This window comes from Erythrolamprus reginae, chromosome 6, assembly GCF_031021105.1.
Source record: "Erythrolamprus reginae isolate rEryReg1 chromosome 6, rEryReg1.hap1, whole genome shotgun sequence".
Taxonomy (NCBI): domain Eukaryota; kingdom Metazoa; phylum Chordata; class Lepidosauria; order Squamata; family Dipsadidae; genus Erythrolamprus; species Erythrolamprus reginae.
Window position 1 is genome coordinate 70478308 of NC_091955.1, and position 12975 is coordinate 70491282.

The 12975-nt window shown below is 41.7% G+C and overlaps 1 protein-coding gene across 2 annotated transcripts in view; it reads right to left on the minus strand.

The window, feature by feature from the left end:
* Window positions 1-12975, minus strand: part of TOM1 (target of myb1 membrane trafficking protein) — a 35289-nt gene that overhangs the window by 18512 nt on the left and 3802 nt on the right. For both annotated transcript variants that reach the window (XM_070756221.1, XM_070756220.1), the window contains exons 2-9: window positions 8385-8469; window positions 6956-7034; window positions 4532-4681; window positions 3601-3735; window positions 2744-2890; window positions 1078-1194; window positions 714-847; window positions 586-619 (exon numbers count right to left, since the gene is read on the minus strand). In XM_070756221.1, the coding sequence (XP_070612322.1) occupies window positions 586-619; window positions 714-847; window positions 1078-1194; window positions 2744-2890; window positions 3601-3735; window positions 4532-4681; window positions 6956-7034; window positions 8385-8469 (881 nt within the window). The remainder of the gene's footprint in view (window positions 1-585; window positions 620-713; window positions 848-1077; window positions 1195-2743; window positions 2891-3600; window positions 3736-4531; window positions 4682-6955; window positions 7035-8384; window positions 8470-12975) is intronic.

The window sequence follows — 12975 nt, forward strand, 5'->3', positions numbered from 1 at the left end:
CAATCCTCCTAGAATCTTTCTCTAAATCTAGTCAGTGCAAAACTTAGCTAAATTTTATGTAGCATAAACTGACATGCATCCTGAATTGTAAACAGGTGTACATTATGTATTGGAAACATTTTGGCACCACCAAATGGAAGTAAGTTGACCAGCAAAATGCCACTAGAACTTTTAATATCTTTATCACTTTTAGATGGGATAAAAACCTAACTACAAATATTTGAAGCCAGGAAGGACTATATAAAATAAATTAAAGTATGCTGCTTCAGCCACTAGCTACAGTATTTTATCTCATTCTCTAGCGATATCAATAATAAGACCTCATGAACATGTTTTGAAGGAGTGACAGAGTGGTTCAGTGGTCAAAGAATTGCACTAGGACTCAGGATCCCAGGATCAAGCCCAACCTCAGCCAAGGAAATTTATCGTTAATTTTAGGCCATGCGCTTTTTAAACCCAAACTACCTCTCTGTGTGGCTTTGAGAGTACAGATTGGTAAAGGGAGTGTCATGTATTCTCCATGGAGTTTTTGAAGAAAATGTGGAGTCTAATTCAAACAAACTAAATAAATAAATGCTGAAATACCTTTGCAGGCTGGCCAGATCGGACCCGTTCAAACCTATGAGAATCAATGAGATAGTTTCAATGGAAAACAGCAAGGCTGATTTACATATAAAAGAGAAGGGAAAAGGGAAATATGATCTCAGAAATACCGTTCATGGCGGAGGAAAATATTGTTGAGGTTGTCGTTGACAATGAGCAGCTCCTCAGTTAACTGTTCATTAAGGATGCGGGGAATCAGCTCCAATATACGCTGCTGCATTGCTTTACATGTTCGATTAAGTTCCTACCCATAGAAGGAAGTTACACATTATCAGAACAGAATCAAATAAACTAGATTAAGAAGCAGCTGCTAAAACTACTCAGTTAAAAATCTATGTTTGCTCATCCAGGTCATGAATCCAAAAAAATAGTTTTTGGGGAGTGGGTTAAGGCTCCTCTCAGTAATTGCTAAGTTGAACTAAATATAAACATAAATAGTAACAATAGTAGATGTCACATTTCAGCACTTCCTACCTGGAGCAGTTCAAGGTCAGAAGGTTCAGTTTGTCCTGGCACTAATTCTGTTAACATCTCAGACATTACTTTTATATTTCCATTCACCACTTCCAATTCACTGCGCAATTTTCCAATCTGAAAACAACAATAGAGGCATTTTCTAAGCATCCCATTACTGATGAACACATTGCCTTAATTTGTCAAACCAATTACCGTATCCAGAGAGTATAGTCTGGTGGACTTTGCCTATAATTTTTTCTGTTTTGTTAGGTGTGATAATTTAAGCATAAATAAACTCAGTATTTCCTTTTTCCCTTCCTGGATATTTTCAGGAATCTCCTTGAATTAATATTAGATTTTGAGTTAACAACACTTAATCCTTTTTTACCTTGGATTCTTCAACTCTGTAGTTAGACAGTTGCAAATAGCTACAGGAGCTGAGCTTGTCTACCTGTTTGTTCATCTGCTACAATAAATAACTAGAATTTTGTCCCCAGTGTTACGTCATTATAACCTAAAGATTAACAGCTACAAGTGGAAGCTAAGAAGCCTCACTTCAAACTTTGCAGGTAAGTTATGAATAGATGGCAAAGGGTGTGACATATGTACTAATGGATGTGGTTTTATTTGTGAATAATACATGGGAGCCTGGCTATTCTCTCTCTCCCCTGGCTTTTGCTCCAAAGTAATGTCTTTATACTTAACAACTGAAATCCAAAATAACCCCAAACTATCCTCTTTGTATGACAAAAGATAATAGGATTGCAGGAAAATTACCATCAGTCCAGGAAAGAGAGGAATCTTTATATCTACATGATATTGTTACATGTGCCACTTGTTCTTTCAGACAAACATGTCCTTTGACACTCATCCACAAGTGTGTAGATTCCTTTTTTCAGAAATTTGCCATGAGGACATAGAAAGAGATGGCCTTCAACAAGAAACTCTTTTTTATATACAGTGATACCTCGTCTTACAAACCCCTCGTCATACAAACTTTTCGAGATACAAACCCGGAGTTTAAGATTTTTTTGCCTCTTCTTCCAAACAATTTTCACCTTACAAACCCAAGCAGCCACCACTGGAATGCCCTGCCTCCGGACTTCTGTTGCCAGTGAAGCGCCCGTTTTTACGCTGCTGGGATTCCCCTGAGGCTCCCCTCCATGGGAAACACCACCTCCAGACTTCGAGTGTTTTTGCAATGCTGCAGGGGAATCCCAGCAGCACAAAAACAGATGCTTCACTGGCAACGGAAGTCCGGAGGTGGGGTTTCCCAGCGAGCGGAGCCTCAGCGAAATCGCAGCATCACAAAAACACAGAAGTCCGGAGGTAGGATTTTGAGGACTTCCGTGTTTTTGCCAGCTGAAGAGCCCATTTTTGCGCTGTTTGGGATTCCCCTGCTGGGATTCCCCTGCAGCATCACAAAAACATGGAAGTCCGGAGGTGGGGTTTCCCATGGAGGGGAGCCTCAGGGAAATCCCAGCAGCGCAAAAACAGGTGCTTCGGCTGGCAAAAGGGGTGAGTATTGGGCTTGCACGCATTAATCGCTTTTCCATTGATTCCTATGGGAAACATTGTTTTGTCTTACAAACTTTTCACCTTACAAACCTTGTCCCGGAACCAATTAAGTTCGTAAGATGAGGTATCACTGTATAGGGAAGGGAGTGGTTTGTGTTGCTTTTACCTGGTCTGGCGTGGGTGTGATAGAGGCATCAGCTGCAATTTCTGGAACTTGTGGCAAAGATACAGGGTGCAGGATTGAATCTATTGCTTGAGGAGAATCTGCTGATGAAGTAACTCCTGACTGGGCAGCTGGTGGCGTATAGACAGTCTAAAAAGAAATCCATAAAGGAGAGGAAGAACAGGTAAGTTATTTCTATGGTATTAAAAAAAAATCTGCCCAGTATAATTATATGGTGTTTTTCTTACCCACAATTATGGTGTTTTCTTTTTATCTAAATAATGAGCCAGTCCTGCAGCTCAAAGTGTTTCCCATTATTATTATTATTATTATTATTATTATTATTATTATTATTATTATTATTATTATTATTTATTGGATTTGTATGCTGCCCCTCTCCATCCCCCTTAATATTTTTCTGTGGCTTCCAATGCAGTCAATGCAACCTGGCATGAGCAATAGGGTTAGGGTTGTACATTGCTTTTCAAAGCAAAGCAGATTTTCAATCAGGTTGTATGATTTGGGAGAAATGTGTAAAGGTGCCTACGCAGTGTTTGTTCAGAACTCTCAATTATACAAAGGTTACAAATCCTATTTCTTAAATTCTGTATAGTTCTTAGACTCTGATTACGATAGCAATAACTTCCTCTTTGAATTTAAGGGATCTGCTTACTTTCACTACATCTTGCCATACAATTCTTTCATTTTTTTCCCATAACATATATCAGTTTGGAAAGGGGAAAAAATGGGAACAAATCAACATCACTGTTTCTAAATATCTCCAAGATATATTTCACATCATATTATTCACGTACCATTTTGCAATGCAAATAAAGAATTGTTCTGCATTAGACATTTACCCTCTGGGGTGTATGGATGGGTGACAGCATATCTAGATCCGTCATGGGAAACTCCAGGCCTTTTCTTCTCAGGTCCTCATAAACAGTCACAACCCCGGTCAGGTCCGGTGTACTACGAAAGGCATCAGCCCAGGACTATAAAGATAGAAAAACCATTACATTTTTTCATTTTTAAATTCCTGTGTGATTTTTTTTTAACCAAGCATGAACATTATGATTCCAGTTAAACATAAAAGAAAAGTAGACTACTGTATACGTCAAAAGCAGAGAACAGTTATCAGATTTGAACATTCTGTTGTACCCTGCACATTTCAGCTTTCAAAAGGTTTTTGGATGCAGGGGCTGGTCAGAGTCTAAATACTGGAATGATCTGATAAATACTAGATAAATGATAATACTAGCAGCATGTATGATTGTTGGGAAACCTGATTTTAACTTTTAAAAAATGTTTCATTTATTAAATTTGTTTGCCACCCATCTTACCACGGTTAGGTTTTTAGCCCCTGTGACTGTAAGCTTGCAACTTGTAAGCTACTCTAGCTGAGATCTAAAAGAAACAGTAGGTTTCATGACTTAAAAAGGTAGCTTCAGACTGTTGCCTGTGTTTTGCCTCTTACCAGGAACAGTAACGCAATTATTTATACAAAATAAGGTCTCGATATTATTTATAATTATTATTTTGTACAAGATGAGGTCTGATATTATGCAAAATTGAATACACCTACAAGGTACATATATGTTTCAGATTTCACTTATCTTTAGGAAACCAAGTATGGATAGAAAGTTTACTTCTATTTAATCAGCATAGATTACGTACTGGCATGAAAATAATCCAGGTTTAGGCAAATAATCTTGTGGTTTAGGCAAAGTAACTGTTCTCATACATGGAGGGCCCTCTGAAAGACTGAAAGATTGACAGGGATGCACTTACCTGAATGAGGGTCAGCACCTTATCATGTACAATGGCTGGTGGATTGTTTTTGGGAAGGATGGTTCGTACTAATACACCTTCTACAAAATCCTGGCTAGCAACCAGCACTTGAAAACGATGGCCACAGTTTTTGACACATGTTTCAAGGACCTGCAAAGTCAAACAAGAGGCGTTAGGAATTTTGAACAAGTGCTGGTTGTGACAACAATCTTCCAATTAATCATTTGTCTTGGCAAAAGAGAGAATTTTCCCATGAAGAAAACCATCCAAGCTCAGCTACCTTTTGCAAAAACCTATAGCACATCTGACAAAGGGATGTGGAAAATGTGTTACGGTCTGATAAAACCAAGTTGAAAATGTTGGGTATAATTTCAAAAGGCATTTTTGGTGCGAAAACAATAATAAAAGTATTAGTATTGCCACAGGGAAGCATGGTGGTGGCAGCATTATTCTTTGGTGCTGCTTTTCTTAGCTAGAACTAGAGCTTGAGTCAAGGTGGAAGGAATTATGAAAGTTCCAAACATCATTCAATTTGGGTATAAAGTTTTAAGGCCTCTGCTAAAGTGCTGAAGCTGAAGAGGAATTTCACCTTTCATCACAATGACCCCAAACATACCTCCAAGTCAACAAAAGACTTTACCAGAAGAAGATTAAAGTTTTGGAACAGCCAGCCAGAGCCTGGATCTGAATCTAATTGAAAATCTTTGAAGTGATCTGAAGAAAGGTGAGGGAGAAAATCCCCTTATAATCTGTTGTGATTCAGCCTGAGGCTGCTCAGGGACCAGCTGTGTCTCTGCTGGCTCCATGCCCGGAGGAGGATGACAGCGCAGAGGAGGGGGCTGAACAGTCGGACGGGGGAGAGGAAAATCAGGAATAGGATGAAGGAGAACAGCATGAGAGCCCTGGGGGGGGGGGGGCTCTCCCCAGCCAGTAGCTTGGAGTCATTAGGTGATGACGCACAAGCTGTCATTGACATGAGACAGCGATGTTCAGAGCAACGAAAGGAGCAGTTAAAGAGATATTTTCACCATTGAAGTAGAAACAGCTGGGTTTGGGTGTGGTACTCATCAGCAGGGTTTAAAAGGCAGGCAAGCCCTTTAAGCCATGTGGAGTGTTATTAGCTTGGCGTGGTGTTATCCTGTCTTGTTTCTCGGCATCTCTGTTCCTGGCTTGTGGCCCAGCAGCTTTGGAAGATCCGTGGGAGGTATAGGTCTGCTATCTACAGCTTTGGTTTGGCAGCAAGAATTCTGTATTGCTGCATGGACTTTTGGCCTTCGTGAATATATCTGAAGATACAGCATTTTCCTGTTTGTAAGGACATTTTCTGTTACCTGTGTTTTTCTTGGATTTTATAAAACTGCCTTTGCCTTTTACCAGTGTGTCTGACTTCTCTTTTTGGGTTGGTATTGGCTTCAGGAGTGACCCAGACAGAACATAATCTAAGATTTGGAAGGAAGGAAGAGTGGGCAAAGATTCCCAAAGCAATATGTGCCATGTAAATAGGATCCTACCCTAAAAGGGTCAATGCTGTCCTAAGATCAAAAGGTACTTCAACAAAGTATTATTTTAAAGGTGTGCAGCTACATTATTCTGGTTTCTTATTGCTATTTTCTCCTTTAAAAAAATAGTTTTTCAATTGAGTTGTATAACTCATATGTTATATTAAAGGTGGGGAAAATTCTGAAACGTTTTATCTTGATCTGATTTCTTTTACATCTCAAAAACATTTATTTATTTATTAGATTTGTATGCCGCCCCTCTCCGTAGATTCGGGGCGGCTAACAACAGTAAAAAAGACAATATGAACAAATCTAATATTAAAAGTAATGTAAAAAACCCCAATTTAAAAAACCAATCATACATACAGACATACCATGCACACATTTTATAATCCTAGGGGGAAGGGAATATCTCAGTTCCCCCATGCCTGACGACAGAGGTGGGTTTTAAGGAGCTTACGAAAGGCAAGGAGGGTGGGGGCAACTCTGATGTCTGGGGGGAGTTGGTTCCAGAGGGTCGGGGCCACCACAGAGAAGGCGCTTCCCCTGGGTCCCGCCAAACAACATTGTTTAGTCGACGGGACCCGGAGAAGGCCAACTATGTGGGACCTAAGTGATAGCTGGGATTCGTGCGGCAGAAGGCGGTCCCGCAGATAATCTGGTCCGGTGCCATGAAGGGCTTTATAGGTCATAACCAACACTTTGAATTGTGACCGGAAACCGATCGGCAACCAGTGCAGACTGCAGAGTGTTGGTGTGACATGGGCATATTTAGGAAGGCCCATGATAGCTCTCGCAGCTGCATTCTGCATGATCTGAAGTTTCTGAACACTTTTCAAAGGTAGCCCCATGTAGCATGGCATTTTAACAGGGTGGTGCAGGTTTTCTATATCCACCGTGACTGAGAAATCTGCACCATACTCACCGTCAAAGCCAGCATCACTTCATGGAAATTCTTATTTCCCACAATCCTTTTCTTTATGGCTCGAAAAGCATCTTTGGGCCTAACAATAGCAGATAATAAAAGTACTGACGTTGAAATATAAACAAAATATATGCTTGCAATTTGCCAGACAATAAAGGTCAGAATCAGGTTGGCTCTTCTTCAATTAGACCCTGGAATCACCCAATCAAAGCACAAAAAGATCAACCTCTTCTTCACAATACATTAAATCAGTGTATTTCAACCAGTGTGCCGCGGCACACTAGTGTGCCATGAGACATGGTCAGGTGTGCCACGAAGCTCAGAGAGAGAAAGAAAGCAAGAGAGAGAGAGAGAAAGAAAACAAGAGGGAAAGGGAGAGAAAAAGAACAAGAGAGAGAGAAAAAACAAGAGAGAGAGAAAGAGAACAAGAGAAAGAAAGCAAGAGAGAGAGAAAGCAAGAGAAAGAAAGAAAGAGAGAGAGAGAAAGAGAGGGAGGGAAGGAAGGAGAGAGAGAGAAAGACATAGAGGGAGGTAGGGAGGGAGAGAAAGAGAGCAAAAAAGAGAGGAAGAAAGAAAGAGAAAGAAAGAGGGATGGAGAGAGAAAGAAGGAAGTGAGAGAAAGAGGGAGGGAGAAATAGAGCGAAAGGGAGGAAGAGAGAGAGAAAATTTTTTGTCCAAACCTTTTTTTAGCCCCCACCCTCCCCCCGCTCAATGTGCCCCAGGGTTTCGTAAATGTAAAAAATTTGCCGCGGCTCAAAAAAGGTTGAAAATCACTGCATTAAATGACCCTTCCCTCCCGCAACCAGGGTGGGCTACTGCCCAGATGAAGGGGAACGCAGTGGGGTAGCGAAAATGGAGCTCCACCCCAGAGCACCCAATTTGCACTGAAAGGTGTTGAAAGAAAATGCAGGCATAAGCCATGCCCACAGTGTGGCATTGAAAATTTTGGTAGCCCTTCACTGCTCCCAACACACATTTTTGTGCACATGAATTAAAAGAACCAAAACTCTTAAATTTAACAAAGATATCTGAAAATGAGGGACCAAAAAGCGAAAGCAAATAATTTGAATTATTTAAAAGAATTAACAATTAACAACGTACCTAAAGAAAAATACATTAAGAATATTTTTATATTTTTTCAGATTTCAAGAAAAAGCGTGTAAGGTTGATTTTGCCCTTGTGCAAAGAATTACGACTTAGTAATGGAATTTTTGGCACTGATAACAAAAACTGTGTTTGAGCAGTACGTGCCCTTTTTGAAGACTCAGCATTGAACTATTACGTTTTACATCAATGCTTCCTGTTACACATATCACTTTTCCTGAGCTGGGTGTGTCTTTAAGGGTCTCAGAAAATGTGCAGGCTAATGTAAAATCATCAGTGAACCTAATCAGAAAATAACCATTGACTTCAGCACTTGTTTCCTTACCCTTCTTCGGTCTCATTAATGATGTCACAGATTTCCATGTTGAGAGCCCAATCTTCATTCTGTAAGGAGCCATCAGTAGCTTTCTCTGCAGAAATGGAAAAAAATAACAATCTCTAGTACTCAATTTACTAGGCTTATATACAGCTTCAGCCATTGCTGACTCTCAATACAAATACACATAAAGTTTTTAAAAATAATAATAATAGAGAACCATCTTTCAGCTGTGGCAAGGGGGACGTTTCGCCCAGGTTCGCCTGGTGCACCAGTTGCGGCCCTATTTGTACCGGGACTCACAGCTCACAGTCACTCATGCCCTCATCACCTCGAGATTCGACTACTATAATGCTCTCTACATGGGGCTACCTTTGAAAAGTGTTCGGAAACTTCAGATCGTGCAGAATGCAGCTGCGAGAGCAATCATGGGCTTCCCTAGGTATGCCCATGTTACACCAACACTCCGCAGTCTGCATTGGTTGCAGATCAGTTTCCGGTCACAATTCAAAGTGTTGACCTATAAAGCCCTTCATGGCACCGGACCGGAATATCTCCTGGACCGCCTTCTGCTGCACGAATCCCAGCGACCAGTTAGGTCTCACAGAGTTGGCCTTCTCCGGGTCCCGTCGACTAAGCAATGTCGTCTGGTGGGACCCAGGGGAAGAGCCTTCTCTGTGGTGGCCCTGACCCTTTGGAACCAACTCCCCCCAGATATCAGAGTTGCCCCCACCCTCCTTGCCTTTCGTAAGCTCCTTAAAACCCACCTCTGTCGTCAGGATTGGGGGAATTGAGACTTTCCCTTCCCCCTAGGCTTATAAAATTTATGCATGGTATGTCAGTATGTATGATTGGTTTCTTAAATTGGGGTTTTTAAAATTAACTTAAATATTAGATTTGTTTACATTGTATTATTATTGCTGTTAGCCGTCCCGAGTCTACAGAGAGGGGCGGCATACAAATCTGATAAATAAATAAATAAATAAATAAATAAATAAATAAATAAATTCAATTCAATTCAATTCAATTCAATACATTCTCAAAACAGATCTATTCTTAAAGTCTGCCGATAGAGCCAGATTCCAATAGGTTTCCTGAATCTTAGCAAAATTGGAGGCAGTCAGAGTTTAGGAAAAATATTTCAGAGAAGGGGAGGAGAAATTGAAAGAGTAAACTTTCTCAGCCCTTTCTGATGGGATTCTCTAAGAGAGGGAAACCACATGGAGCCTTCTCTTTCTGATGGTATTGAATGGACAACTGGGAGGCAGTTCTCATGACATTTATCTGTTATACAGAATCATACAGAGCTTTAAGGGTGGCAACTCTCACCTCAAATTGCACACAAAGGTTAACTGGTCACCAGTGCAGTTCTCAATGTATAGATATGCCCATAACTATTTGAACTGCTCCACTTTGGACCAATTACAACTTTCTAATGATCTTCAAAAACAGCACCGTAAACATGGAGCTGCAATAGAGCAAATGAACCAAAGTGTGAATAGGTATAATAAGGGAAAGTTTGCAGTTGGTGCATTAATTGGAGCTGACTATCTAGACCAGAATGGGCCAACACACATACCACAGCCAATTCAACAACTCAATTTAATTATTTAAAATAATTAAAACTATTTTAACTTTGGTCGTTCACATTTCATGTTGTTTCCACTTTTGCATCTTTAATGATTCCATCCCATCATTTTTTTGATATGTAAGTCTTGTCCTGCGGGAGGTTGGCTGTGGTGAGTTGGCTATGGCAAGTTTTTCTAGACTTCCTAGACTTGCTCCTCAAATAGAAGTTTTGAGTCATAAAGGAGCAGTTCAGAGTAATCATGATCTTGTCCAAAATTAATTACAGAATATCTCTTGAAAAAAATATCTAGATGTAGGGCCCATTCTCCTTAGGACATATAGTAGGGACCAAGCCAGCCAGTTACGGTGCCTAGTAATCTCTTTGTTTACGCCCATGATACAGGCATTGTGAGTTTTGCTACCAGTCTTGTGGTAACTCTTTAAAAATGCTTTTTAACTATAACCGGGGTGGCGCAGCAGGTAGAGTGCTGTACTGCAGGCCACTGAAGCTGACTGTAGATCTGTAGGTCAGCGGTTCAAATCTCACCACCGGCTCAAGGTTGACTCAGCCTTCCATCCTTCCGAGATGGGTAAAATGAGGACCTGGATTGTGGGGGCAATCTGCTGGCTCTGTTAAAAAGTGCTATTGCTAACATGTTGTAAGCTGCCCTGTGTCTAAGGAGAAGGGCGGCATAAAAATTGAACGAATGAATGAATGAATGAATGAATAAATAACAAAAGAAAAATCCTAAATGCTATAATAAAGCGATACTACAAAAATCAAAACAAAATAAGAAAATGAACAGATATACTTATTAGAACAATTATATATACAACAGAATATAAGCAATTAAGCAATTAAATCATGACCACACACTAATAAGGCGAATGTGTTCCTCCACACCAGTCATTAATCATGTGGCCTGTTGCTGAAAGTCCTTTGATAGGTTTTTCCTTGTTTGATTATCCAGCTTTTGTTTATAATAGTCTATTCAATAGCTGCCATCTCCAGTGATGTCCAGGCTGATGAAAACACTTGATTTCAGAGGTGGCCCACAGGGTGCTTAGATCTGGCCTGTGGGACTGCCCTGGAAACATTGAAGGCTTGGCCTGCAGTGAAAACAGAGCATGCAGCCCTACCAAGCTCCATTTTTGATGGCAGAGCGTTGCAGGAGGCTGTCCCAACTGAAAATGGAGCTTGGGAGCCTGTTTTCACTGGCAGAGTGCTTGGGCCACCAGAGGCACTCCCCAGCATGAGTGACATCAAGCTGGCCACACCTATCCTGGCCACGTCTACCCTGGTCCCCTGAGGTCGAACACAACCCTGATGCGGTCCTCAATGAAACCGAGTTTGACACCCCTGCAATAAGGAGTTAGCAACATGTAGCTGCATTCTGCCACTATTTTTGTTGCATGTCCTGAACTCAGTATTTCCTCAGCCTGAACGACTAGATTCACGCTGTCGAAAAAGACATGGTTCCCATACTGAATCTAAACCATCCCTGCCTATTTTGAATCAAATACAGTGATACCTTGTCTTACAAACTTAATTGGTTCCGGGATGAGGTTCTTAAGGTGAAAAGTTTGTAAGACGAAACAATGTTTCCCATAGGAATCAATGGAAAAGCAATTAATGCGTGCAAGCCCAAAATTCACCCCTTTTGCCAGCCGAAGTGCCCATTTTTGCACTGCTGGGATTCCCCTGAGGCTCCCCTCCATGGAGCCTCACCTCCGGACTGCTGTGTTTTTGCGATGCTGCGATTTCACTGAGGCTCCCCTCGCTGGGAAACTCCACCTCCGGACTTCCGTTGTCAGTGAAGCACGGAAGTCCAGAGGTGGGGTTTCCCATAGAGGGGAGCCTCAGGGGATTCCCAGCAGCACAAAAACGGGGGCTTCGCTGGCAACGGAAGTCCGGAGGCGGGGCATCCCAGTGGCGGTGGTGGGTTTGTAAGATGAAAATAGTTTGTAAGAAGAGGCAAAAAAATCTTAAACCCCGGGTTTGTATCTCGAAAAGTTTGTATGACGAGGCGTTTGTAAGACGAGGTATCACTGTACTGCACAATTCTAATCTATGAATGAGTCTTCAGAGAAAACAATGTATATAATAGAGCCATCATGGCGAACCTATGGCATGGGTGCCCAAAATGGCACACAAAACCATGTCACCTGGCATGTACGGTGTCAGACATAGGTTTCTGGTGCCATGGGTGTGCAATGATCAACTGGCCTTCACACATATGGCAGTGACAGAAACCGGAAGATCAGCCGGCCAGCTGATTGCCACACAGGCTTGCATGCCAGTAACAAGAAGACTAGCTGGACGGTATGCATGCATGCCCAGGGCCATCCACCCACTTGCCAGCCAAGAGCGATGCCACTAGTCGCTCTCCTGCGCCTGTCTGCCTGCGTTATTCACCGCAAGGAAAGGCCCTGAAGTTGCACTGCCTGGGATCTACGTGGGTTGCTGCAGGGGGAGGCCAGGGTAGAAGGGGAACTGCCTGTTCTGCTGCCTTTCCCCGCAGTGCAGATTCTCATTCTGGCTCCTCCAGGGTTCAAAAGCGCTCTCCGCTGGAGGAAGGCCCATTCCCAATCCTCCTGTCCCTCAGAAACCCCCTTTCATTTTGTTTCACTTCCCTTCATTCATTCATTTTATTCCCCCCACCTTTTGTGTCTGCATGATGATCCAAATGCTTTGTTATGGCTGTGTGTGCTATCACATGTGCACACATACAGAGTTTTGGCACCCAACCAACGAAAGGTTCACCATCACTGCAGTGGAGTCTTGTACTGTAGGCAGATCTTGTTCTCTCCACACTGTTGCTAATGCCAGGGTGATGACCAACAAAGCGGTCAGCGCTAATGTTTAACCCCATAATCAGTGCAGTCTCAACTGCTTTTGGCAAACAGATAAATTTAAGTTCATGGAAGTGTACTGCCAGTATTAAAATAAAACCCACTACCACCATCATCATCAAAAGGTGGGTGGCTAGACTTAAACCAGTACTAGCTTGTAATAACAAGTAATTATCAT